Genomic DNA, 25,971 nt, shown 5'->3' with positions numbered 1-25,971 from the left:
ATGTTTAAATTGTTTCTTTTTTTTTTTTTAATTGAAAATCTAAGAGAGCAAGAATGAGCAGGAAGAAAGAGCCATGGTACAAACAGAGAAGAAAGGCAATGATATAAAGCCTATTATTGCATGTATGAGGCAAAGTGTGACTAAAATGAGTGGAAATGTGCTGTACCTAGGACAAATACTTATGTACTCTCTCTCTAGGGAAATATACTGTATACAAAAACTAACGTGGTTGCTGATGCATATTATTCAATAACAGCATTGCTCAGAAATTAATGCAACATTTCATTAAAAATACTGCTTAACAGATCATCACAGTTGCTACTGCTACATGAAGCGCTTAAAAGTCAGGACATGCTACAGTTAAAATTACGTATCTTAGCACTGTCCCATTATATTATAACATATGCATTTTTATACAGCAGTTAATCACAGGTGGGGAAGAAGAATGGCCTTGTGGTTAAAGCACTAGACAGAGATTTAGGAGACTGGGGGTTCAGTTCCTGCTCTGCCACAGACTTCCCGTGTGACCATAGGGGAGTCACTCAATCTCTCTGCAAAAATAGGGATAATAGCACTTTCCCCATCTCCCAGGGATGGTATGAGGATAAATACATTAATAATTGGGAGGCACGCAGATATATGGCCCTCATCACCATACTAAGTACCTCAGACAGATAACATCATTGCATTTGAGGGACTTCTGCTCTCAGTTATACCTGTGTACCTTTGTAGTAAGTCCATTGACTTTGGTGGAATTACTCTGAATTTCATAAACCCCATGGAACAGTAGAGGCACAGTTATTTATAAAGTCCATGTTGTGACTCTGCCACACTTTCTAATGAATTATATTCATTAAAATACTAGACATGGGCAATTCCAGTCAGGCTATGATTGTGCAATCATAATTTCTCGCATATGAAAGAAAGTTTACAAACACTTTCAAACTAACTCATACTAGCTATATTCATGAGTTTCAACCCATCCCAATGGCCAGGGCTGGCTCCAGGCACCAGCACAGCAAGCTGGTGCTTGGGGTGGCCCATGGAAGGAGGCGGCACATCCGGCTCTTCGGCGGCAATTTGGCAGCGGGTCCCTTAGTCCCTCTCGGAGGGAAGGACTTGCCACCGAATTGCCGCCGAAGAATGAAGCGACAGCGGTAGAGCTGCCGCCGATCGCGGCTTTTTTTTTTTTTGGCCACTTGGGGTGGCAAAAACGCTGGAGCCAGCCCTGCCAATGGCTCCCATATAAGCCAAAAAGTAGATACAAGGGACTCCATGATTTACTCCCTGATATCTTCTTTCAAATATGAAGCACCTCCTAAATTTCCAGAGCTCTATTTGCCAACATATATAATTCAACCTATGGTCACTTTAGAAAAATATACACTCGTATTAAGAAGTAACAGTACACTTGATAAAACTATTGTCAAAGAATAGAACAAATATGCCTGACATGTTATGTCCTTTGGAAAAACTGCAGTGGTTTTTGCATTTCAGTGAAATTTGTATCAAGGAGATGAATAAATGCTGGGCTGCTTTTGGAAGATGAAGGCATATCCACATATGCTCATTCTGTAGAAGGAAGGTGACCCATGTGAAAGAAAGAGGCAGCTTTATATTAAAAATGATTAGCATTCTAAATGGGTTTAGAGAAATATAATTTTAGTATCTATGTTTCAGTGCATTATATAACATTTTAAAGCTTTGATACAAAATAAACAACATTTGTTAAGTGCTTGGTCAGTGAACACATTTTGCATCAATTCTTAAACTTGTAAGTAACAAAGTGTGGTTTCAGAGTAGCAGCCGTGTTAGTCTGTATCCGCAAAAATAACAGGAGTACTTGTGGCACCTTAGAGACTAACAAATTTATTAGAGCATAAGCTTTCGTGGGCTACAACCCACTTCTTCGGATGCATATAGTTCACTCTATATGTGACGGGTTGGATCACAGAAACCCCCTTGGGAGCTGCCACCCAATGTGCAAAGACTAAGAAACCCCCTTGGGAGCTGCCACCCGATGTGCAAAGACTACCCCTGCTTCTGTTTTCCCTGCCAGCTCAGGATTCCAGCACCCTGTCTTGCTGAGCCAGACACTTCAGTCTGCTCTAACAAAGACTCAGGGTCTGAATTACTAGTCCCAAAGCTGCAAGTTTACCCGAAACCAGCTCACAGGAGTGTGCTTGTCTTTAGCACTCAGATGCCCAACTCCCAATGGGGTCTAAACCCAGATAAATCCGTTTTACCCTGCATAAAGTTTATGCAGGGCAAACTCATAAATTGTTCGCCCTCTATAACACTGATAGATATATGGTTCACTCTATATGCATCCGAAGAAGTGGGTTGTAGCCCACGAAAGCTTATGCTCTAATAAATTTGTTAGTCTCTAAGGTGCCACAAGTACTCCTGTTATTTTTAAAGTGTGGTTTGTAATACAAAAAGCTTGTCAGTGCTTTTCTAACAGCTCTTTTGATAATTATGTGGTTGGGCACTTTTAACCTACTGAATTAAATAGCTACACAGTAACTTTTCTTGGATAGTTCAAGAAGCAACCCTACTGGCTACTCCAAGATACAAAGTGAGGGTGCCTCTAGAAAACACAACACTTACAGTATTGCTGGGCACAGGGGCGGCTCTATGTTTTTTGCTGCCCCAAGCACGGCAGTCAGGCGGCCTTCTGTGGGCGGTCAGCTGGTCAAGCGGATTCGGCGGCGTTTCTGCGGGTGATCTGCCAGTCACACGCCTTCGGCGTACCCACCGCCGAATTGCCGCCAAAGCCGCGGGATCGGCGGACCTCCTGCAGGCATGCCGCCGAAGACTGCCTGTCTGCCACCCTCACAGCGACTGGCAGGCCGCCCCCCGTGGCTTGTCGCCCCAGGCACCCGCTTGCTGCACTGGTGCGTGGAGCCGCCCCTGGCTGGGCACATCAGTTTGAGAGTCCAAATGTGCATCTGCTTATTTGCAAACAATGTGCAATCGGCTGTGCTTGTAATTATTGTGAGCATAATTTTACAGGCCTGCTAAAAGTCAGATTCTGGTTCAGACACTTGTATGACTAAAGGGATCAATCCTGAATAGTTTTGTTAATAGAAATTTATTTCATGGAATGGCCGTTTCTACATCTGGATGAACTACATTAAGAGGGAAGAAAAGCCCTTGGAATTGCAAGTTTCATGCAAGCTCTGCAATTGCCCCTTTCCTCTGGATTATCCCTTTGTCAAATATACCTGACTGCATTTGATGCATGCTCAAGGTTTGAAAGTCTGGCTTAGCCAATTGCCAGTCCATTATGAGAAATGACTTTTGAATACTTTGTTCTTTTGAAAATAAGGAACATGAGGTAAAGAGATTATGATTACTACTTACAACTTGGTTTCTTGCATAATTTGGGCTGAAGAATTATTTCACTTGATAAAAAACATGAATAGACTATTTTCCCTATACAAAACAACCCAGAATTTTAAAATGGAATTACTCTCCAAAAATGAGTAACAGCTAAAGGTATTTCCTAACATATTACAAAATACTATAGGGTTGTTGTTTTCCCTTTTTAACATCCACCTATATACTTGATTTGTTTGTTGTTGTTTTTTTCTCTTTTTAATAAACACCTTGATTAGTCCATGATGGAGTTTAGAAAATGTTGTGACCATCACATTTATAACTATATTTATAGCTTTACAGTCATATATTTGAGGCAGATCTGAGGACAGATCATTGTTTAATTGCAACATATTCTCCTTTGGTAGAATTCTTTATTTCTCCATTTTCTTCTTTAGTGGCCTTTTGAAAAATCCAACCTGTATATGGCAGAAAAAAGAGAATGCAATTCAAAACTGGAATTTTAGAAACATGAGACATTTTGGCAATGCTTAAATGTTTTTATTTACTGTTTTAATGCTTATAGATGATACAAATTCACTTATCACTGAAGTACAATGTTGCTTTAATGGATTGGAACAATAATGAAATATCTCACACTAACAGACGAACTGAGAGCAAAGTTAATGTACAATGATTGCTGAATCATTGTTATGCTGATGGAAAGTGTCAAAGATTTGTCAAGTCTTCAAACAAACTAGAAGACTGTTGAATAAATATTAGTTTACTGTTTAAATTCCAGATTTTCCAGTGGCTATGCATACTAATTACTAACATACTAACTGAGTTTTGGCTTTGAGGAGACTGCCCACTTGTGGCAAAATATTTAAGCACAGCAGTAAAACAGAATATCTGTCTTTAAATTATAATATGAAATTTGAATTGCTGAAGAATATCAAGCCTGAAGTCAATAAAAAAATATTTTTATAATGCTACACTCTTCATTTAATTTTTCAGCTAATAACAAATATATTATTATATTTTGCAGTGTTGATGAGGGCAACAGACAGCTAGTTATACAGCATATTTATTCTACTCAGAATCACCACTTAACAGGCCAGTTTTTGTTAACCTGCAACATGGCACAAACAAAACCTGCTTTTGTGCATGAAAATCTGGTAATTTCATGTCTAAAATTATCTGTGAATTTTAGATGCGCAATTTTGAAGATGCAAAGGTAGTGGTGGCCACTTTTGAAAACTGGCCCCAACATATCAAGGTATTTGTTAGTTTTCTACTAGTTCTGCTGATTTTGTAAATATGTAAGCGCTGGAGGTATTTTCATCGTTACTTCATTTTAATTCTGCAATGATTAAGAATCAGTTAATAGGTACTAATGACACAAAACCTACATTTTGAAATTCACTAATGATTTTGTTTGCTAAACTCGACACCTTGAAAGGGCCTGGTTTTCAGATAGTGGATGCATAGCACTTTCTGATAATCAGGCCCCTTTAATGTGTCTCAAGTCGGGCACCCAAAAATCACTATTCACTTTTGACTTTATTGCCTAATTCATATTTTTATACATATATCATATAAAAATAAAGGGTTGAGATCAACTGAAGAAATATGAGCAAAATGTTGTGCCTACCATGAGTGTACATGCAAATCAAGTGACTGTGTGTGTGTAAATGGCTAGCTAAGAATGTAATCAGTTTACTTATATGTTCAAATGGCTGTACATGTGAAGTAGTGTATCTGCATGGATGAATGTGTGAAATTATATGTGCATTCTTGGATATGGACCTCAAGACTTCCACTTTAAAAAAATGTAGCCTAAGTATACAGTTTTATTGTTAAAAGAGAAAAAGGTTATGAATCAGTACCAATACTAAAATTTTACTAGCACCATCTCTCTAAGGTACTGCTGTAAGGTATAAAACAGACTGGCAATAGCAAGTGGACTTTATGGAGTTTGACTCTTCTCCCTTTTCATGGTATAGAAATTTTGCTTGGGAAAGTTAGTAACTCTAATCTTAGTTTACTATTTATGGTTACAACAATGGTCTATTTCAAGAGGTATTAGAAATGGCTTTGAATCATTAAAGGTCTTGCAAGGTTTTAAATGCTTATTGTGGGATGCTGAGAAACCTTAATTCCTACTGAGTTGACTGAGAGTGGAGGGCACCTAGCACCTTCAAGAAGTACTCATAACTTTTCAGGATCAAACCATACATACCCGGAGTGAATGCGTGATATCTGTGAGTAGGTATTTAGGGCCTGACCCTCAGAGGTGCTTTGACTTTCCAAATTTTAAAGAAAGTCTGAGACTGTATTTCAGCTTAAGCAACCCAAAATTCAAGGAACTCAGGAGAAACCTGGCACGGTTAGCTAAAATTAGTTACCATTCTGTACTGTATACCTTAACTACTTCACTGTGGTGAATCAGTGTTAGTGTTCCACAGAGTGGCTCTAAGGTATTTCAGTGAAGCTTTCATTATTGTGATTCTCTGAAGCATGACCAGACTGAGCTGGCTTAGAAATGATTTCACAAGATGGAAGAATTTCTTGTTAGTAGGACAAAAGTGCAAAGCAGCACTTTTTCTAAGCATAACTGTGTCAGAACCCACTTTTTTCTGACAAGAACTCTAACTGAATCGAATTTTAATGAAACCTCACTGCTAGAAACCTCACTGGCACATATTGATTGTACTCAAATGGTTAGAATGGTCTATTTTACTTAGGGAAAATGAAATTTCATTAAGTATTTATTATGATATTTTACTAATTTAGGGATTTATTATGTTTGTCAAGTTCTAATGGTAAGAACACAGGACTGAGCCCTTAAACATCTATGTAAAAATCTAAACACAAAACAAACAAATGCGTAGCTTACCTTCCACAATGCAAATATAAGAAGTGCAAGAATCAAGAGTCCAGCAAAGGCACTCAGTAAAATGACCCATAAAGGGATGCTGCCAGGGTGAAGTTCTCTTGAAATTATAATCATGATCTGTGAAAATTATTCGAAAGGTAAATGGTAAAATCAAATATTTTCTTTAAGTAACAAAGTAGCATAACTTGTATCACCTACTGTAGATATTGTAGTATGACTTTCAAAAGAACCCTATAGTTTCATTTTGTGGGTAGAATTTAAAGGATGAAAGAGAATTTAACCCTCAGTGTTAAAATTGATATTTATGTAAAGTCTCACAAGATGTGTAAAATTCACACAAAGGGCCAGTTTCCTCAAAGACATTATAAGCTTCCTCCAGAAACTCTTCAACATCAACAACCTCCTTCATAACACCATCCCTACCACCATCGATATCATCTCCCTATATAGCAACATCCCTCACCATGATGGCATCACTGTCTGCCTCAAATACCTACAAAATAATGAACACTCAGAAATCCACCCCAAATGCATAGCCAAACTCATCCTCACCAACAACTACTTTATATTTAACAACAAACATGTTGTCCAAACTATGGGAACAGCAATGACTAGTAAGATGGCAACCTCTTTATGGAACACCTCAGAGGAATTTCTGAAAAAATGCACCACAAAAATTAATGATATACCTGAGATACATCAATGATATTTTCATCCTCTGGACAGATGACCTAAACTTCCTCATAGATTTCTACCACAACTTCAACCACCACACCGATCCATCAAACTCTCTCTACAACATTGTCACACCAGCATCAACTTCCTAAAGACCATGATTGGATTCAACAATGGAACCCTACAGACAACTATATACAAGAAACCCACAGATTATTACATTTACCATCACAGATCCAACAACCACCTCAGACATGCCAAGAAATCTGTTATCTACAGCCAGGCACTCAGATACCACAGAATTTGATCCAAATAGGAAGTCCGGGGTACACATCTAAACACATTTAAATCTGCCTTCACTAAACAAGGACACACCATCAAAGAAGTAGATTGTATCGTGGAATGGGCCACCCAAATACCCAGAAGAACCTGCTTCAATATAGGGGGGAAAAAACACCTCACTTACCACACACTTCCAGTTGTTACCTATCACCCCACATGGGGTATCATCTAACAATTATAACCCATACTTGATGGGGACCACATCCTGAAAGAAATCTTTCCCAAACCCTGCCGTCTAGCCTTCAGACAACACCCAACCTCAACAAGCTCCCCACGGACCAGGACACACTAACTCAAAGTGTGACCAGACCCTGCCAGAACAACAGATGGAAAACCTGTGGACATATCTCCACTGCTACAATGATTGGTAGCCCCAGAATAAACCTTTCAAGATCCATGGGTCCCACACATGCCTATCACAACATGTGGTATACCTCAGAGTGCATCAAATGCCCCAGCAACAATTATGTAGGTGAAACCAGATAACTGCTACACTCTCAAATGAACGCACACAGAAAGCAACAGAGGGTCCTGTGGCACCTTTAAGACTAACAGAAGCACTTGCATCTGAAGAAGTGAGGTTCTTACCCACGAAAGCTTATGCTCCCAATACTTCTGTTAGTCTTAAAGGTGCCACAGGACCCTCTGTTGCTTTTTACAGATTCAGACTAACATGGCTACCCCTCTGATACTCACACAGAAAAATGATAAAAGGCAGAAATACCCTATCACCTCTGGGTGAACACTTTTCTCAGAATGATCACTGTGTATCTCACCTCTCAGTCCTCGTCCTCAAAGGAAACCTGCCCAACACCATCAAAAATGAGCCTTGGAACTTAAATTTGTAAATCTGCTGGACACCAAAAAACAGACTTAATAGAGACACTGGTTTTTATGACCCTTACAACAATTTGTAACACACCCTACTGCTTGCTAACCCTTAATTGCTCACTTCATTTTAAGTGGTCTCCTACAGCATGTGTGAATCCCTTATGCTTAACAATCTGTCCCACCTTGTATTTAGCTCAGACACTTGTTTTTTCCTCCAGACCTGAGAAAATTCTGAGACGCTTGAAGGCTTGTCTATTCCACAAACAGAAATTGGTCTTATTAAAGACATTACCCCACCTGCTTGGTCTCTTTCATATCCTGGGACCATCATGGCTACAACAAACTGCAAAGTACCTTCTAACTAGCAGTCGTTGTTTTATTTATCATAATTCTGCTACTGAGTCACTGTAGTATTCTAATGAACTATATTTCCTGAAGTGTGATGGGGTGCACAAACCCCAGACTGAGGGGTTAAGGAATTACTCTGGGCTCAGCCAGCTTCACCCTGCCACACCTGTAGCAAATGTACCAACTGGAGAAGGAACTAAAAGGCAGGAGAGCAGCTCATTTGGGGGCAGACCAGAGAGAAGGGCAGACCTGCTACCAGCAGCTCCAGGGAGATGAGCTGAGGGAAAGGCAGACTCTCTCCCAAAACAACTGCCTAAAGGCCCCTCCCTGAGGGAAGGGAGGGCCTATTGCAGAGACATACTGAGAGAGAAGCATTGCCCTCTCATATGAACTCTGGACTGGGTTGATCCCCTTAATTTTTGTTTGAACTATCCCAACAGGGGAAAGCCTTGGACTGAGCTGGCCCAGGAGGCTGGGACATACCCAAGGAGGAGGCAGTTGCCCTCATGCTGCCTTACCCCAGATGGCGACCTTGGGACAATTGCAGGGAGGTGATAGGAAGTGGCCCAGGGAGGGCTGCCTTAAGCCTCCCCAGCTGTCAGAACATGGATAGCCCTCAAAGGGCCCTGGGTTGGAGCCCAGTGGAGTGGGAGGGCCAGGGCTCGCCTACCAACAACCCCCCTGCATGTCACTAACCTAACCACTAGGCAGCGCTCTCCTACCAACCAACCCTGAGCGAGGGCTGTCACAAAAAGTTTATAATTCTGGCATAAAATTTCCCTGTTTATCAATGGTTGTGATTCACAGATAGGATTTTTAGTAATACTGGGAAATATTTATTTTATTTAAGTTTGTGTTAAGCTCCTAAAAAAGAGACGTGTTCATTCATGAGTACTGAAAATGCATGTGGAAAGGCTGCATACTATGGAGTATCTACAGTACATGCTCCATGATTCAGAAGAGCATGTTAAGGGCTTAGCTTCATGAAAAAGTTGTAGTGGTTTAACTAAATTTGTGATTTTTAAACCAATTCAGTTAAATCAATATAAAAGGCTGTGTAGAAAATCTTCTCATTCTAAACCAGACTTATTTTGTTTTTTCAGTTTTATTTGTAATTGGTTTCAGCTGAACTGAAATAAGAGTGTCCACACAGGGCCTTTTACCATTTTAAACTTAAATTGGTTAAAAAAATTAATTTAAGTTAAAACAGTGCAACTCTCTTGTGTAACAAGGCCTTAAAATTTGTAAACTAAACATTTAATTTCAATCATTTCTTATAATTAAAACAAGGTATTTCTGATTCATATCACACTGTAGAGGTAGCTCCGTTTATCTTCAAGAGAAGCCAAACCGCATTTTAGATTATGGTTTAAATTTTAATCTGTGTTTTTAAAGGAGTGTATGTAGTAAAATAAAGAAAAAGCTCATGGCTCATCACTGGCATGTAATCAGTTTGTAGTTCTCAAAGCAATATGTACAAGAACTAATTCATTCTGAAGGTCATTCTTTCAGAAATTCTTGGGGGCACTGCACAGTAACATACAGTAAGCTTTTTACCCAGGGTTACCAGTGGAGTTATCTAATACAATATTACACAAACCAGAAATTACCCTAGAAAACAATACAATAAATTTATGTTGTATAGTTTTATACAATCTATTCTAAGATGTTTTAAAGAGTTAAATAAAAGTTACAAACTTAAAAAGATAGGATAGCAGAGATGATTATACTAGCTCCCATTAACAGGCAATGTACTTTAATAGGAGCTGATCAGGCCATAGGAGCTATTGCAAATGAGGATTGCACAGCCAGGATAGATGTAGCTTTAAGAAATAAAATCTTATTTTCATATAAATACTCTTGGTAATGAAGAGGAGGAAACAGAATGAGAGGAAAATATTGCATATAAGCAGAAATGTTTCTAAAGGACATTTGTTTTTCCAAGACTACCTAGGACAGCTGCTTTTTAAATTATTAATGTTTTTAAAAGATTCATTTTAAGTGCGTCTCATATCCACATGGATAGGGGAAGCACAAATTTACTGCAATGGTTAGCTCCAAATTAGGTAGATAATTTTCCACTTCATATGTAAATTGATAAATAGCATAGTTTTTCTATCATTCAATATTATTTTAAGCTAGTTCTGACTTTTTTTTTTTTTTACTCTGAATAGATAGAAAATTATGGATCTCTTCCTCAGAGAACTGTGGTTCGCTGCAGCAGGTAACATATCAAACATGTCATTAACAGGGTAAATCCTACAATGGGTGTCAGAGACTAGGGTCGCACATACCTCTTGTTTTTGATTGGTTCCTCTCAAAATCAGTGATGAGTTTTCACTCTGAAGTAATGCTCTTACACTGAAATTTAAACTGTGAATACTTGCCTGAAAGAAAACAGATTCCACGCTTTATGTTAAATATTTTTAAGACTGAAATTCCAGAGATGAATAACAGCATAGAACTAGGTTCAGGTTGTGAGGTGGTAGGAGAGCAAAATGGAATGATAAATAGAAAAATCACAGAGAGGCATAGTGGCATGCTACTAGGATTATTAAGTCAAATCTTATTGAACAATTTTATTAATGAATCTAGACGAGTGGGTAAACAGCACATTAATTCTGCACATGATGCTAAAGTTTCAAACAACAGTGAAGACAGAGAAATAATGCACATGGACCTATGGTCTGATCCTGCAACATGCCAGGCACTCTCAGTACTTGTAGGATTGAACCCCAAGTATAGTTAAAATTATGGGAAAGAAACAAAAAATATGAAATTAAGACTCACATATTTAAAGCCCAGATTCTGCAAAAATTGCACATGTGAATACCTTAAGTATGTAGGTATAACTAATGAGCATCAAGTTCAGTGCATACATAAGCGTTTGCAGGAGTGGAGCCTAATTCATCTCCAAAAAACAAGGCAAAGCTTATATATTTAAAGGGAAATGGAGTCTTGAAAAACTGAATTGCTGAAATAGGAGTTTGCAATGTGAAATGTTAGCTAAAATCTGAATACTATTTTGGGTCATATACACAGAGGCATCACATCACAAGGTCCCTTCCAGTTCTATGAGTTAGGTATATCTCCATATATTTGGGGGCAAGGGATAGCTCAGTGGTTTGAGCATTGGCCTGCTAAATCCAGGATTGGGAGTTCAATCTTTGAGGGGGCCATTTAGGAATCTGGGGCAAAAATCTGTCTGAGTATTGGTCCTGCTTTGCACAGGGAGTTGGACTAGATGACCTCCTGAGGTCCTTTCAAACCCTGATATTCTATGATAATAGTTCTTCTCTATATAGCTCTGATGAAAATGCATTTTTAATTCTGATGTTCTAAGTACCTCAGTAACAAAATATATGTAGGTTAATTTCAAGAGAATTCTTAAAATAGTAAGGGAACAATTTCAAGTACTAGAAGACTGAAGATTAAAAAATATATAACTGTCTAAGCATTATATTTGGCTTAATATTGTTTCAAACCCATAGTTATACTGAATGTGCAGAAGGCTTACTTACTTTTATAAAGGTAGGTTTCCATAATCTTAATGAAATGTTCACTTGAGTTATATCAGATGGGGCCAGAGTACAATTAATAGATGCGTAGTTGTATGTATCACAGTCCTGTTTAAATGTTTATGGACAGGAATTAGTAATTAAACATTTTAATATGACTCTCTAGAATAAAACATCCTATGTATAGACTAGTGATTTGTAATTTGCTATAGTTTAGTTGTGTGTGCTATTAACACTAAAAGAATATTGATTACTGGAGTTTGGCTAGACAAAAAAAATTACATAGAAATAACCAAACTTACTTTTTAATTCACAGTTTTTGGTAGATTGATCTATGCAGAAACTTGCAACAATCTTAAAATGGAGGCCTATCACTTTCCACTTTACATAGCCATTTACATCTGGGTAAACTGCCTGGCAAATGTAACAGATCAGAATGCTTGCATTTTGTATCTACTTTGCATAGTTGGAAATGACTAAACAAAGTTGCCAGGAAGTGGAAGTTCAGGCCTTTAAAATATTACTTAATATTTGTTTCATTAGACTAGAAGGACGAGGATAAAAGATTTACACTGATGTAAATAGGCATAGTTCCACTGAAGTCAACGGAGCTGTACTGATTTACACAAGTGGAAGATCTGGCCCAAGGATGTGTAATTCAGTTTCATGTGCAGCTTTTGCAGCAAGAGCTAATAAAAATGATAGCATGTTACCTTTAAAGGTAACTCCTTCAGCTATTAAAATATACTAGACGAAATTATATGGAGCAATGTCTTAACAGTATTTATTAGAAATATTCTACTCAAAACATTCCCGGTAAATACTGCAATGAATGTACACATTTTAGACAGGCTTACCATCACTGTATCTTTTGTAGGTTCTTTTATTTTTGCCAGATCAAACTGCATCCCAGAGTTGATCTTGAATGGATTTATAGGGTGACTGGTTTGGCAGATTGCATTCTGTTAGAAAAAATACCATCTCTCTTACTGCCCAAAGGTTTAAAATAATATTCAAAAGCTCCAGAAATAGGTCAGTATTCCTAAGATTTAGCAACTGTAATAACAAGATCATTTTATAGTATACCCATTTCTATACATTTGTTAATAACCAGAGTGTAGAAGAGCAAAATGAAGGTGACATACCTTTTGAAGCATATTATTTTTATTACCTTTCTCATTACAAATATGACACAGTCTTTTATGAGGTAATTTAGGCTACATCTAAATTGCACACCATTGGCGGTGGTAGGTAGTGTGCATGTACACCTCTACCCCAATATAACGCGACCTGATATAACACGAATTCGGATATAACGCGGTAAAGCAGCGCTCCAGGGGGGCGGGGCTGCACACTCCAGTGGATCAAAGCAAGTTCAATATAACGCGGTTTCACCTATAACACGGTAAGATTTTTTGGCTCCCGAGGACAGCGTTATATCGGGGTAGAGGTGTAGCTACATGCTTCAGTAAAAAGCTGGATGCTGCTGAAGCCTTTCAGTGCCCTAACCACTATGCCACGCTCTTAACAATAAATGAAATTAATCTTGATATCTTCAAATTATTGTTCAAACACCATTAAATAAAGCTAGGCAGGCATTATTTTGTGAATGGCTACATTTCTAGAAATTCTTCAAGAAGGTTTACCTCTTATTCCAAATCCAGGTTATCATTTAGATTGCAATCAAAGCTAAATATAAGCGCCCATATGTAATCAAATTGAGTCTTTCATTTTCTAACACCAAGCACAAAAAAGGAAGAAAAACATTTAAACTTTAAAATAAAATGAAGGTGAATTCATGTTTATAGTCATAACTTACATCTGAAGATGACAATCCAGTTAGGTAGAGAATGGGGTTTTTGGATGAAGTCAAGTTGGGGAATGAAATCTGTAGAGTGAGTTGTGGCACTGGAAAGTGTTCACCTTTTTCAATCTACAAGAAACAAGAACAACTCTGTATTTCCTGCTTTCTAGTTAGCACCTTCCTTATCTTATTGGTGTTTGACTGTGGGTTGTTCCCTCTCTCCCCCAACCTCCCTACAGAATCATAGAAAATTAGAGTTGGAAGAGACCTCAGGTGGTCATCTAATCCAATCCCCTGCTCAAAGCAGGACCAACACCAACTAAATCATCCCAGCCAGGGCTTTGTCAAGCCGGGTCTTAGAAACCTCTAAGGATGGAGATTCCACCACCTCGCTAGGTAACCCATTCCAGTGCTTGACCACCCTCCTAATGAAATAGTGTTTCCTAATATCCAACCTAGTCTTCCCTCACTGCAACTTGAGACCATTGCTTCTTGTTTTCATCTACCACCACTGAGAACAGTTTAGTTACATCTTCTTTGGAACCCCCCTTCAAGTAGTTGAAGGCTGCTATCAAATCCCTCCTCACTCTTCTCTTCTGCAGACTAAATAACCCCAGTTCTCTCAGCCTCTCCTCGTAAGTCATGTGCCCCAGCCCCCTAATCATTTTCATTGCCCTCCTCTGGATTTGCTCCAATTTGTCCACATCCCTTCTGTAGTGGGGAGACCAAAACTGGACACAATACTCCAGGTGTGGCCTCACCAATACTGAATAGAGGCGCATAATCACTTCCCTTGATCTGCTGGCAATGCTCCTACTAATACAGCCCAATATGCCGTTGGCCTTCTTGGCAACAAGGGCACACTGCTGACTCATATCCAGCTTCTCATCCACTGTAATCCCCAGGCCTTTTCTGCAGAACTGCTGCTTAGCCAGTCGGTCCTCAGCCTGTGGCGGTGCATGGGATTCTTCCTTTCTAAGTGCAGGACTCTGCACTTGTCCTTGTTGAACCTCAGATTTCTTTTGGCCCAATCCTCCAATTTGTCTAGGTCACTCTGGACCCTATCCCTACCCTCCAATGTATCTATCTCTCCCCCCAGCTTAGTGTCATCTGCAAACTTGCTGAGAGTGCAATTCATCCCATCATCCAGATCATTAATAAAGATGTTGATCAAAACCGGCCCCAGGACTGACCCCCGAGGCACTCTGCTTGATACCGGCTGCCAACTTAGCCATTGATCACTACCCATTGATCCCAACAATCTAGCCAGCTTTCTATCCACCTTACAGTCCATTCATCCAATCCATACTTCTTTAACTTGCTGGCAAGAATACTGTGGGAGACCATATCAAAAGCTTTGCTAAAGTCAAGATATATCACATCCACTGCTTTCCCCATATCCACAGAGCCAGTTATCTCATCACAGAAGGCAATCAGGTTGGTCAGGCATGACTTGCCCTTGGTGAATCCATGTTGACTGTTCCTGATCATCTTCCTCTCCTCCAAGTGCTTCAAAATGAATTCCTTGAGGACCTGCTCCATGATTTTGCCGGGGACTGAAGTGAGGCTGACTAGTCTGTAGTTCCCTGGGTTCTCTTTCTTCCCTTTTTTAAAGATGGGCACTATATTTGCCTTTTTTCAATTGTCCGGGACCTCCCCTGAGCACCAGGAATTTTCAAAGATAATGGTCAATGGCTCTGCAATTACATCAGCCAACTCCCTCAGCACCCTTGGATGCATTAGATCTGAACCCATGGACTTGTGCATGTCCAGCTTTTCTATATAGTCCTTAATCTGTTCTTTCACCACTGAGGGCTGCTTACCTCCTCCCCATACTGTGTTGCCCAGTGCAGCAGTCTGGGAGCTGACCTTGTCTGTGAAGACCGAGTCAAAAAAAGCTTGAGTACTTCAGCTTTTTCCACATCATCTGTCACTATGTTGCCTCCCCCATTCATTAAGGGACCCACACTTTCCCTGACCATCTTTTTGTTGCTAACGTACCTGTAGAAACCCTTCTTGTTACCCTTTACATCCCTTACTAGCTGCAACTCCAATCGTGCCGTGGCCTTCCTGATTACACCCCTGCATGCTCTAGCAATATTTTTATACTCCTCCCTAGTCATCTGTCCAAATTTCCACTTCTTGTAAGCTTCCTTTCTGAGTTTAAGCTCACCGAAGATTTCACTGTTAAGCCAAGCTGGTTGCTTGCCATATTTGCTATTCTTTCTGCACATCAGGATGGTTTGTTCCTGCACCCTCAATAAGGCTTCTTTAAAATACAGCCAGATCTCCTGGACTCCTTTCCCCTTCATATTAGCCTCCCAGGGGATCCTGCCCATCAGTTCCCTAAGGGAGTCTAAGTCTGCTTTTCTAAAGTCCAGGGTCCGTATTTTGCTACTCTCCTTTCTTCCTTTTGTCAGGATCCTGAACTCAACCATCTCATGGTCACTGCTGCCTAGGTTGCCACCCACTTTTACTTCCACTACCAATTCTTCCCTGTTTGTAAGCAGCAGGTCAAGAGGAGCACGACCCCTAGTTGGTTCCTCCAGCACTTGTACCAGGAACTTGTCCCCAACACTCTCCAAAAACTTCCTGGATTGTCTGTGCATTGCTGTATTGCTCTCCCAGCAGATGTCAGGGTGATTGAAGTCCCCCATTAGAACCAGGGCCTGTGATCTGGAAACTTCAGTTAGTTGTCCGAAGAAAGCCTCATCTACCTCATCCTTTTGATCCGGTGGTCTATGGCACACACCCACCATGACATCACCCTTGTTGCTTTCACCTCTAAACTTAACCCTTCATAATTATGTAGTCAGCCAATGGTGAAAGGGAGCATGATGTGAGCTCCATTACTTTTATTCCAGCAGCAGACAGGTATTAATTGTTCTCCAGAATTAGCAAATACAGTTTACTGTGTGTCTGATGAATAAATAGGTGGATGCAGAAAGAAAGCAAGAGAAAGAAAGGATTCAGTCCGAGTTTCTATTTTGACATGTTCTACATTTCTTGCCACTCCCTTGTATAGCTCATCTGCTTTCCCTTTAGCACTTGTATTACATGAGTTCCTTGTGACTTTTCTTTCTCTTTTGAACTCTGTGTTCAAGTCCAAAACAATGCAGTAGAAGAGCCATTGTTGGGAAAAGGAAATGGCTTTTGGCAGCAGTACTGGCTGGCTCAAAGGAACGTTCTTCCCCAAAGACCCTTAGTGCAGCTGTAAAGCAACAGCCTTCTTGCAGCTCCACTCCTTCCCTATCTCAGCTCAGTCTGACTTGTTTCTGATATCACAGTGGCTTCTCTCTCTCTCTCTCTCTCTCTCTCTCACATACACACACACACACACAAATTTCTGCTCCTTCTGAATTGGCACTCTGCAGGAGGGGGTGGGGAGGAGGACTATCACTTATAAGCAGGGTCCCAAGCTAGTAGCAGGGACACTCTATCAGATCTCTGACTACCTGCTCTGCAGCCTTTCAGCTCCTGCCTTTATTCAGTCAGGTAGGGTTTAGAAATCAGACAATCCCACCTAAAACATTCTCTTAATGTTAAAATTAAGACAAAGATTGGAGAATATTGTATCTAAATGTTAATGTTTAAAAAGTATGGGTGGGATATAATATAACAGAGGGATAACAATTTCACCTTTGTAATTACTGTATAGAAAGAGTTAGTCCTTTCCCAACGCCCATCTATTACAGACAGAAAGTTGCTGATTCAGACTTTTCAAATGGATAGGACTAATATTCAATGCTAGATTTAAAACTGGGAAACAGGGATGTTTTAGGGATAATTAAAATCAGTCCTGCTACAATGTGAGGGATTTATAACCCACTAAATGTCTTTTCCAGCCCAACTATTCTACTTTGCCATCTTCATTTAATTAGAAATGCAAAGTCCTTAGAGCATTGCACTTCCTTTCTTCAAAGCTGGCTGGTTTCTGGAAATATCAATTCTCAACAATAAATACAAACTGTAATGAATTAAGGGCAGCTTCTAGTTTCAATGGCACATATTTTCCCATTGACCATCTGGAATGGCTCCATGGCCCACAGATCACATTTGAATACCGTGGATATATAATATTTTGAAAGCAAAAGGCACAAAATGCTGCTGTAGGAGATTTAATATGTTGCATATGTGACACTTAGGTAATAGGTTAGCAAAGGACATAAATGCATTCAACCAAGTTCAAAAACATAGAACTAGTCCCTTTACAATTCCATTGTAGCTCCTGTTACTTACCGTATAGTTTATGTTAACTTCATCCCCAATGTTTTCAGTTGTATTAATATAAGCAGGAACTGTATCATTTGCTGCAATTATAATATGGCATTCTTTGGGATCTTTGAAATTACTGTGGGTTAAAAAAAATAACAAAACCTTTATAATCATGCACTCTAAGTTAATTATAAAGATCTTTTTGTTACTTAAGTTAATCCTCCAGGGCTAATTTTGTTACAGTAAGTGTGCTACTATTTCCATTAATGCAGAAGTCATTGGTTTTCTACAAAGTGCTTGTCTTTTTAAATATTATGTACATTACAAATCCCTTGTTTAGTTAAAACTATATCAGAACAAATCATTCATAAAAGAAAGATGGATTCAAGGCCTGATTCTACACTGCCTTGCTCAAGTTGAGTAGTACTTCATGCCAACCCTAGTGCCATGCAAAATGGTCAGAATCCTAGTAAACAAACAGAAAAGAGCAAGGAGGATAAAAACAGATGGGCCAAATTTAGCTCTATTCCATATGGGTAGGACTTATATTCAAAGCTTGATTTGACATCCATTTATTAGGGATGATTTAAGTCAATGAAGTAACACAAAGAGCGGGAAATGTTTTTCAGAAGCACAAAAGGGAGTTAGGCACTTAACTGCCTTAAGATGCTTTGAAAATCCCAGTTGGAATGAATTTAGCCTAATCATTTACATATACAAATACACACACAGCACATCCCATATTGATATATGTAGGCATACCCTTTACACATATTTCTAAGGATAGAACTCAACTTAATTTCAACTGTTCCTGAGAGCAAAGAATATATTTTTACTATGGCAGAACCCTTGAGTTAAAAATGTATATGTGAACTGATAAAAGGCTTTTGAGAATCTGGAAATTAAGGCTAATTTATGAAATCTTATCAATAAAATACAATAGAGGGACAATACAAAATGCTAGTTTTCACTGGGAGGGGAAAGCTGTGCTTTCTAATGCACCTGACACACCTCTGAATAAACAGAACAAAGTCTGAGAGTCAGCAAAAGCTGCTATTGCACTAGTCACTATAAATCACATGCAAATAAATAAAAAGTGGCTGCAGTCTGCTATGGACAGTGTCTGGTCCATTTCAATAAACCCCTTGCCTTTTATTCACGAGACCATTGTTTGTCTTTTGTGTACATTACCAAGTACAAGCTAACATAGTCTGTTAAATGTTTGCTGGATCCAATACTAGAAAATTAAGTACAGAAAAACATTAATACCTGAAAAATTTTAATCCTATTTCATATTTTACTGGGATTCTAATGTCTCCTCCATTGTCAGTCAGGGTCTCGAGTGGTTCTTCGCTGTCACTAGAACAGAACACACACCACTCTGGTCAGATTATGATACTCCTCAGTACACAGTATGTATAGTTGGTGGGGAGGGCTCTGAGAGACTGAAATACCTGCAGCTGTGGATATAAAAAACCCCACTGGCCACTTCAAGTTAATTATGGTCTTTTAAAAATAAATTGAAATGGCTCTTTCCAGTAAGTAAAAGGTACATACTGCATTAGGCCAAAGTCAAAATTACACCCTTGTAGAAATGAGAATACAAACTGCTGTAGATTGAAAATAGCTACATTATATCAAGTAGGGGCCATCTCTATCACACAATCCCTGTAATTTCCTGTGACAGCATATATTACAGGCAGGTGCAGTACAATTTACCCATGCAGCTATGGCAAGGTACCTCAATCTTGACTTGCTGCAACACCATTGCTATTTAAGGCCTAGGCCTCTCTCCTTGGCAGAGACTGCAAATTGTATTACAATGTATGGTCATTTTGTGATCAGAACAGATGTCTTCTGTGGTTGAGGCTAGCAAATCTGAGTCACTTGTGTCTCATTGGCCTCTATAAATGAATGTCCATTTATTTAATCTATCTCATTTGATAGCCTCAATCCAACCAATGGTTCTGTACATTTCTAAAGCTGGCCATTCTAGACATTCAATATTCTCTTTTGAACAAAAAAAACAAACCAACCCCCCCCCCCCCAAAAAAAACAAAAAAAAAACATCTCTGTCATACCAGCTGGAGTGCAAGCTATACAGTGACTAAAAGGAAAGCTTGAGATATAAAAGCAGTAATTTTGGTAACTAACCTTGTTACATACACCTGAACAGTAGCATTTTCCAGAAGATAAGAAGCATTGAATTGGAATACTATTCTGAAAGAAATCTGGGGGAGAAAACATATTTTAAAAAGATACTAAGAAAAGGAGAGTAAAACTCAGCTAAACATTAAAAGGTATTCAGATGAAAACTGGCTAAATTCCTAAGTCAAAAATCTTGGAGTCCATACTCAGTTTTTAGTCCATCTAACTGAATGAAGCGACAAAGAGTCCTGTGGCACTTTATAGACTAACAGCGTCTGATGAAGTGGGTATTCACCCATGAAAGCTTATGCTCCAATACATCTGTTAGTCTATAAGGTGACACAGGACTCTGTCGCTTTTTACAGATCCAGACTAACACGGCTACCCCTCTAACTGAATGAGTAGGATTTTGCCCAAAATAAAAAGGAAATCCAATAGCAACCAGATTACTACACTGCAGGGCCAATTTTTCAAAACTGGTGACCCAGAATAAAATTGAATATATAATATGTGTAAAAAAGGTCATTAAAATAAAATTGCATATTTAAATTCCAATTTGTAAATTTAATTTCCTTGATTTAAGAATCCTACATCTGTTGATCCCGAGAGCCTGGTACAACAGCTATCAGGCCTTTGGGGAGGGATCTGTACACAAAGCCTTGGTAGTATAGCTGGAGTGGGCTGTTTCCCTTCCTCATTTAGAAGAGGCTGCTGGGTTTTCATTTCTTCATACTAATGTGATGGCACTTTTAATACATGGCAAAGGTACCTAGAGTGTTGAATAAGCATTTTTTAAATCTATTGAATAAATCTAAACAAATAAAGAATCCTGAATTTTACAACAATTTACTGATGACTATAATTAAGGCCAATATAGCCTAACATGGTCACTTGGAAGGTTTTGGAAGCTCTGTTCTAAACATGCCTCTCAGCATCACTAGACAGATTACACTGTAGCAGTTTTGCTTTGGTTTAATGAAAATGTAGCATTTGGTAATTATGTGATATAACAAGCTTACAGTTTGTTAATCTAAAGGAGTTTGAATTCAAGCTCTTTATTTCTCCATTGGTTTAATTGTGTGCACAACTTTTGTATAAAAGACCCAGAGAACATTGTCTGGGCAATTTGAGCATATAAGGAAGTCAGGAAGAGGCCTAGAACAGGAATTTGCTGGGACTGTTTATCAGCCAATTAGATGAATTAATATCTGAATGCAAATGAGGGTATGAAACATCTAGATTTTCAGATTGAGTGGGAATTGAAGGACTCTAGCCACAGACAAACTGGCAATTTCAGTTGGAAAGTAAAATGAGAAGACTCTTAAGCTGTGAAGGGAACAATAAGTAGTGGGTTTTGTCCTGATTTGTCTACACGGTAAGAACAGCTTATCTAGTTGCTACTGGTCAGAGACTGGAATTGGAAAAGTGTGTATGTTGGTGTGTGAGAGAGAATCTAAGGTAATTTATTATATCTACACAAGATTTGGTATACCCCAAAGGAATAAGATATTTTATCCTAGAGCAATTTATTGTCCTTATTTTAAGCTATTTTACAAACATTGAAGTCCCAATTTAAAATGCTGCATTTGGACATTTGATTTAATCACCAAAGAATACATCTGGGCTACCAGAAATTTATTCCTAAAATATAAAGAAATGGGTTACAATTGTTTAAACATTTCTTGTGCAAAATGTTGAGGTTATAGAACATTTTCTTTCATCTAGCTAATTTATATTTTATAAACTCAGCCAGGTCACTCATGGAAAGTCTAAAAGAAGCTGAGATTTCATATGAATATAGTTTTCCACACCACAAACAGAGCAATGGGCTACATCATTAATGTAGAGGTTATAAGCCACTCTGTGCTGGAGAACTCCCTTGAACACCATCTCTAGCATTGATGCCTCACTTCCAAGGAGCCAGGACAGAGTTAGTAGGGACCTGGAGCCAGTGTAGCGGCACAAGAGGTGGGATTCACAAGGTACTAGGGGATTAAATTTCAGGTTTAGGTACCTAAATCTCTAGTTCAGGCTCCACTGTGATCCACAAAACTCCTGCTGAACCCTTAGGCATGTAAAATCAGTGCCTATATTTCCAGGGTAAAAGCTCTCTCTGGGCATGTGCACTACTGCCTCACTAGAAGAATCCAGACACCTATCTCTTGAGTAAGCCCCAGAGCGATCTGGGGAAAGTTTGATGTTTGCCTGTCTATCTCGCATGTGAGGGTTCTTTTTTCATTGACATGAGTTGTTTGAGATTTAGATTTGAGATTTATTTACATCTAGAAACCTTAATTAGTGCGTAAATACATAACTGATCAGGATGGACAGCTGCCATACAGGGCTGCTGCCCTCTCCAAAAATATTCCATTAACAGTTTCCTACCTCTTCTCCAGACTTTAGGAAAGGGTATCCCACTTTACAGGTAATATTGTGATTGGATTCACAACTATCTTTCTGTATATCCTAGACAGAAAGAGTCACATCATTACAAGAATGATTTCACTTTTATGTGCAACATTTAAAAAAAAAAGTTTTAATTAAAAATTAAACAGTCCAGAAGTATATCACATATTCTTTGTAATAATTGTCACTTTCCATCATCATCATCATCATCATAATTTAAAATTCAAATTGTTAATGGATAGGACTGTCTACATTTTTGTTTCATAACATATGTAAAATATTTTTATCATAATATTGTTATATCAGAGTTACTATTGTTTATCAGTGAAAGTGTACAGAGAACTTCACAAAATGCAAAGGGCTCGAGTTTAAAATATGTATATGTGCAAAAGAATTCTCTTCTCATCCCAATGCATCTTTACAAATATGGGGAGCAGTACAGTGTCACCATTCAGTGATGGGGGACTTCAACTACTCAGGCATCGGTTGGGAAAATAACACAGCAGGGCACAGAGTATCCAACAAGTTCTTGGAATGTATTGGAGACAATTTTTTATTTCAGAAGGTGGAGAAAGCTACTAGGGGAGAGGCTGTTCTAGATTTGATTTTGACAAATAGATTTGATTTTCAGCTTGAGTGAAAGTGTTCATGAAATGAGGAGGTCATGATTCTAAGGAATGGTAGGAGGGAGAACAACAAAATAAAGACAATGGATTTCAGGAAGGTAGACTTTAGCAAACTCAGGGATTGGTAGATAAGATCCTATGGGAAGCTAGTCTAAGGGGAAAAACAACTGAAGACAGTTGGCAGTTTTTCAAAGAGACATTATTAAGGGCACAAGAGCAAACTATCCCACTGCATAAGAAAAATAGGAAGTATGGGAAGAGACCACCTAAGCTTAACCAGGAGATCTTCAATGATCTAAAAATAAAAAAGAGTCCTACAAAATGTGGAAACTACATTCATCCTTTGTAATTTGACCTAAACAACTAACACAAGTATGTAGGGACAAAATTAGAAAGGTCAAGGCACAAAACAAGATCAAACTAGCTAGTGACATAAAGGGTAACAAGAAAACATTCTACAAATACACTGGAAGCAAGAGGAAGAAAAAGAACTGGGTAGGCCCATTACTCAATGAAGGGGGAAAATAATAACAGAAAATGTGGAAATGGCAGAGGTGCTTAATGACTTCTTTGTTTCGTTTTTCACCAAGAAGGTTGGTGGTGATTGGACGTCTAACATAGTGACTACCAGTGAAAATGAGGTAGGATCAGAAGAGGTTAAAATAGGGAAAGAATAAGTTAAAAATTACATAGACAAATTAGATGTCTTCAAGTCACCAGGGCCTGATGAAATGCATCCTAGAATACTCAAGGAGCTGACTGAGAAGATATCTGAGCCATTAGTGATTATCTTTGAAAAGTCATGGAAGACTGGAGAGATTCCAGAAGACTGGCACTATATTTGCCCTTTTCCTATCTATAAAAAGGGAAATAAGGACAACCCAGGGAATTACAGACCAGTCAGCTTAACTTCTGTACCCGTAAAGATAATGGAGCAAATACTTAAGCAATCAATTTGCAAACATCTAGAAGATAATAAGGTGATAAGTGACAGTCAGCATGGATTTGTCAAAAACAAATCATGTCAAACCAACCTGATAGCTTTCTTTGACAGGGTAACAAGCCTTGTGGCTAGGAGGGAAGCAGTAGACGTGGTATATCTTGACTTCAGTAAAGCTTTTGATACTGTCTCACATGACCTTCTCATAAACAAACTAGGGGGAAATGCAACCTAGATGGAGCTACTATAAAGTGGGTGCAAAACTGGTTGGAAAACCATTCCCAGAGAGTAGTTATCAGTGGTTCACAGTAATGCTGGAAGGACATAATGAGTGGGGTCCCACAGGGATCAGTTTTGGGTCCGTTTCTGTTCGATATCTTTATCAATGATTTGGATAATGGCATAGAGATTACAATTATAAAGTTTGCAGACGATACCAAGCTGGGAGGGGTTGCAAGAGCTTTGGAGGATAGGATTAAAATTCAAAATGATCTGGACAAACTGGAGAAATGGTCTGAAGTAAATAGGATGAAATTCAATAAGGACAAATGCAAAGTACTCCACTTAGGAAGGAACAATCAGTTGCATACATACAAAAGGGGAAAGGACTACCTAGGAAGGAGTACTGGGAAAAAGAGGTCTGGGGGTCATAGTGGACCACAAGCTAAACATGAGTCAACGGTGTAATGCTGTTGCAAAAAAAAAAAAAAAAAAAAGAAAAGAAAAAGAAAAACACCCACACAACAACAAAAAAACCCACACTTCATTCTGGGATGTATTAGTAGGAGTGTTGTAAGTAAGACACGAGAAGTAATTCTTCCACTCTACTCTGTGCTGGTTAGGCTTCAAGTGGAATATTGTGTCCAGTTCTGGGTGCCACATTTCAGGAAGGATGTGGACAAATTGAAGAAAATCCAGAGAAGAGTGACAAAAATGATTAAAGGTCTAGAAAATATGACCTATGAGGGAAGACTGAAAAAAACTGGGTTTGTTTAGTCTGGAAAAGAGAAGACTGAGGGGACATGATAACAGTTTTCAAGTACGTAAAAGGTTGTTACAAGGAGGAAGAAGAAAAATTGTTTTTCTTAACCTCTGTGGATAGGACAAGAAGCAATGGGTTTAAATTGCAGCAAGGGAGGTTTAGGTTGGACTTTAGGAAAAACTTCCTAACTCTGAGGGTGGTTAAGCACTGTAATAAATTGCCTAGGGAGTTTGTGGAATCTCCATCATTGGAGATTTTTAAGAGCAGGTTAGACAAACACCTGTCAGGAATGGGTTAGATAATACTTAGTCCTGCCATGAGTGCAGGGGACTGGACTAGATGACCTCTTGAGGTCCCTTCCAGTCCTATGATTCATTCCTGACCATGATTTGTACCTCCATGAAGCCCAGCTTGGTCATGTCCCTGCATATGATGTTCCATCACCAAGTCTCTGGTCGTTCTCTAGGTCTCACTGACCCTGGTTGTGTTTTGCATTATTTTCTTTGTCTTCCTATCTACCGTTTATCTTGTCCAATGTCGCCACCATCAGAATCATTTTTTATTGCAGCCAATCTCATAACAATCTCTGATTTCACATTCTACTCTCCTCCTAACTTCATTTCTTTTATCATCATCATCCCACTTTATACCTGCCATCTTTCAAAGAACTCTGATCTCTCCTGCCTAAAGCCTTCTGATATCCATTCCATTTAATGCAGCTACTTCCAGAGTTCTACTGTTAATAAACTGGCTTGATAAATTTTCACTTTGGTAGCCAAAGTACATGTTTTAAGATCATCCTTGAGGGAACCATCGACAATGATCAAGCTTCCTAGGTACACACAAGATTTCATTTGTTCTGTGGCTTCACCACTGCTGCTTTTCAACACTTCATCTATTGTCCATTTCACAAGAT

The 25,971-nt window shown here is 38.8% G+C and overlaps 1 protein-coding gene across 1 annotated transcript in view; it reads right to left on the bottom strand.

Moving 5' to 3' along the window:
- Positions 1 to 3,755: 3,755 nt before the first annotated feature.
- The window catches only part of ITGA1 (integrin subunit alpha 1), a 118,519-nt gene continuing 96,303 nt past the window's right edge, over positions 3,756 to 25,971 (bottom strand). The window contains exons 21-30 of the mRNA XM_065406048.1: positions 22,487 to 22,567; positions 20,108 to 20,184; positions 19,223 to 19,312; positions 17,978 to 18,089; positions 13,754 to 13,867; positions 12,792 to 12,896; positions 11,938 to 12,042; positions 10,711 to 10,803; positions 6,221 to 6,337; positions 3,756 to 3,800 (exon numbers count right to left, since the gene is read on the bottom strand). Coding sequence (XP_065262120.1) covers positions 3,756 to 3,800; positions 6,221 to 6,337; positions 10,711 to 10,803; positions 11,938 to 12,042; positions 12,792 to 12,896; positions 13,754 to 13,867; positions 17,978 to 18,089; positions 19,223 to 19,312; positions 20,108 to 20,184; positions 22,487 to 22,567 — 939 coding nt within the window. The remainder of the gene's footprint in view (positions 3,801 to 6,220; positions 6,338 to 10,710; positions 10,804 to 11,937; positions 12,043 to 12,791; positions 12,897 to 13,753; positions 13,868 to 17,977; positions 18,090 to 19,222; positions 19,313 to 20,107; positions 20,185 to 22,486; positions 22,568 to 25,971) is intronic.

This window comes from Emys orbicularis, chromosome 6 (assembly GCF_028017835.1).
Source record: "Emys orbicularis isolate rEmyOrb1 chromosome 6, rEmyOrb1.hap1, whole genome shotgun sequence".
In the NCBI taxonomy this organism is placed as follows: domain Eukaryota; kingdom Metazoa; phylum Chordata; order Testudines; family Emydidae; genus Emys; species Emys orbicularis.
Note: the sequence above shows the minus strand (reverse complement) of the source record. Positions and strands in the feature narration are given on the sequence as shown.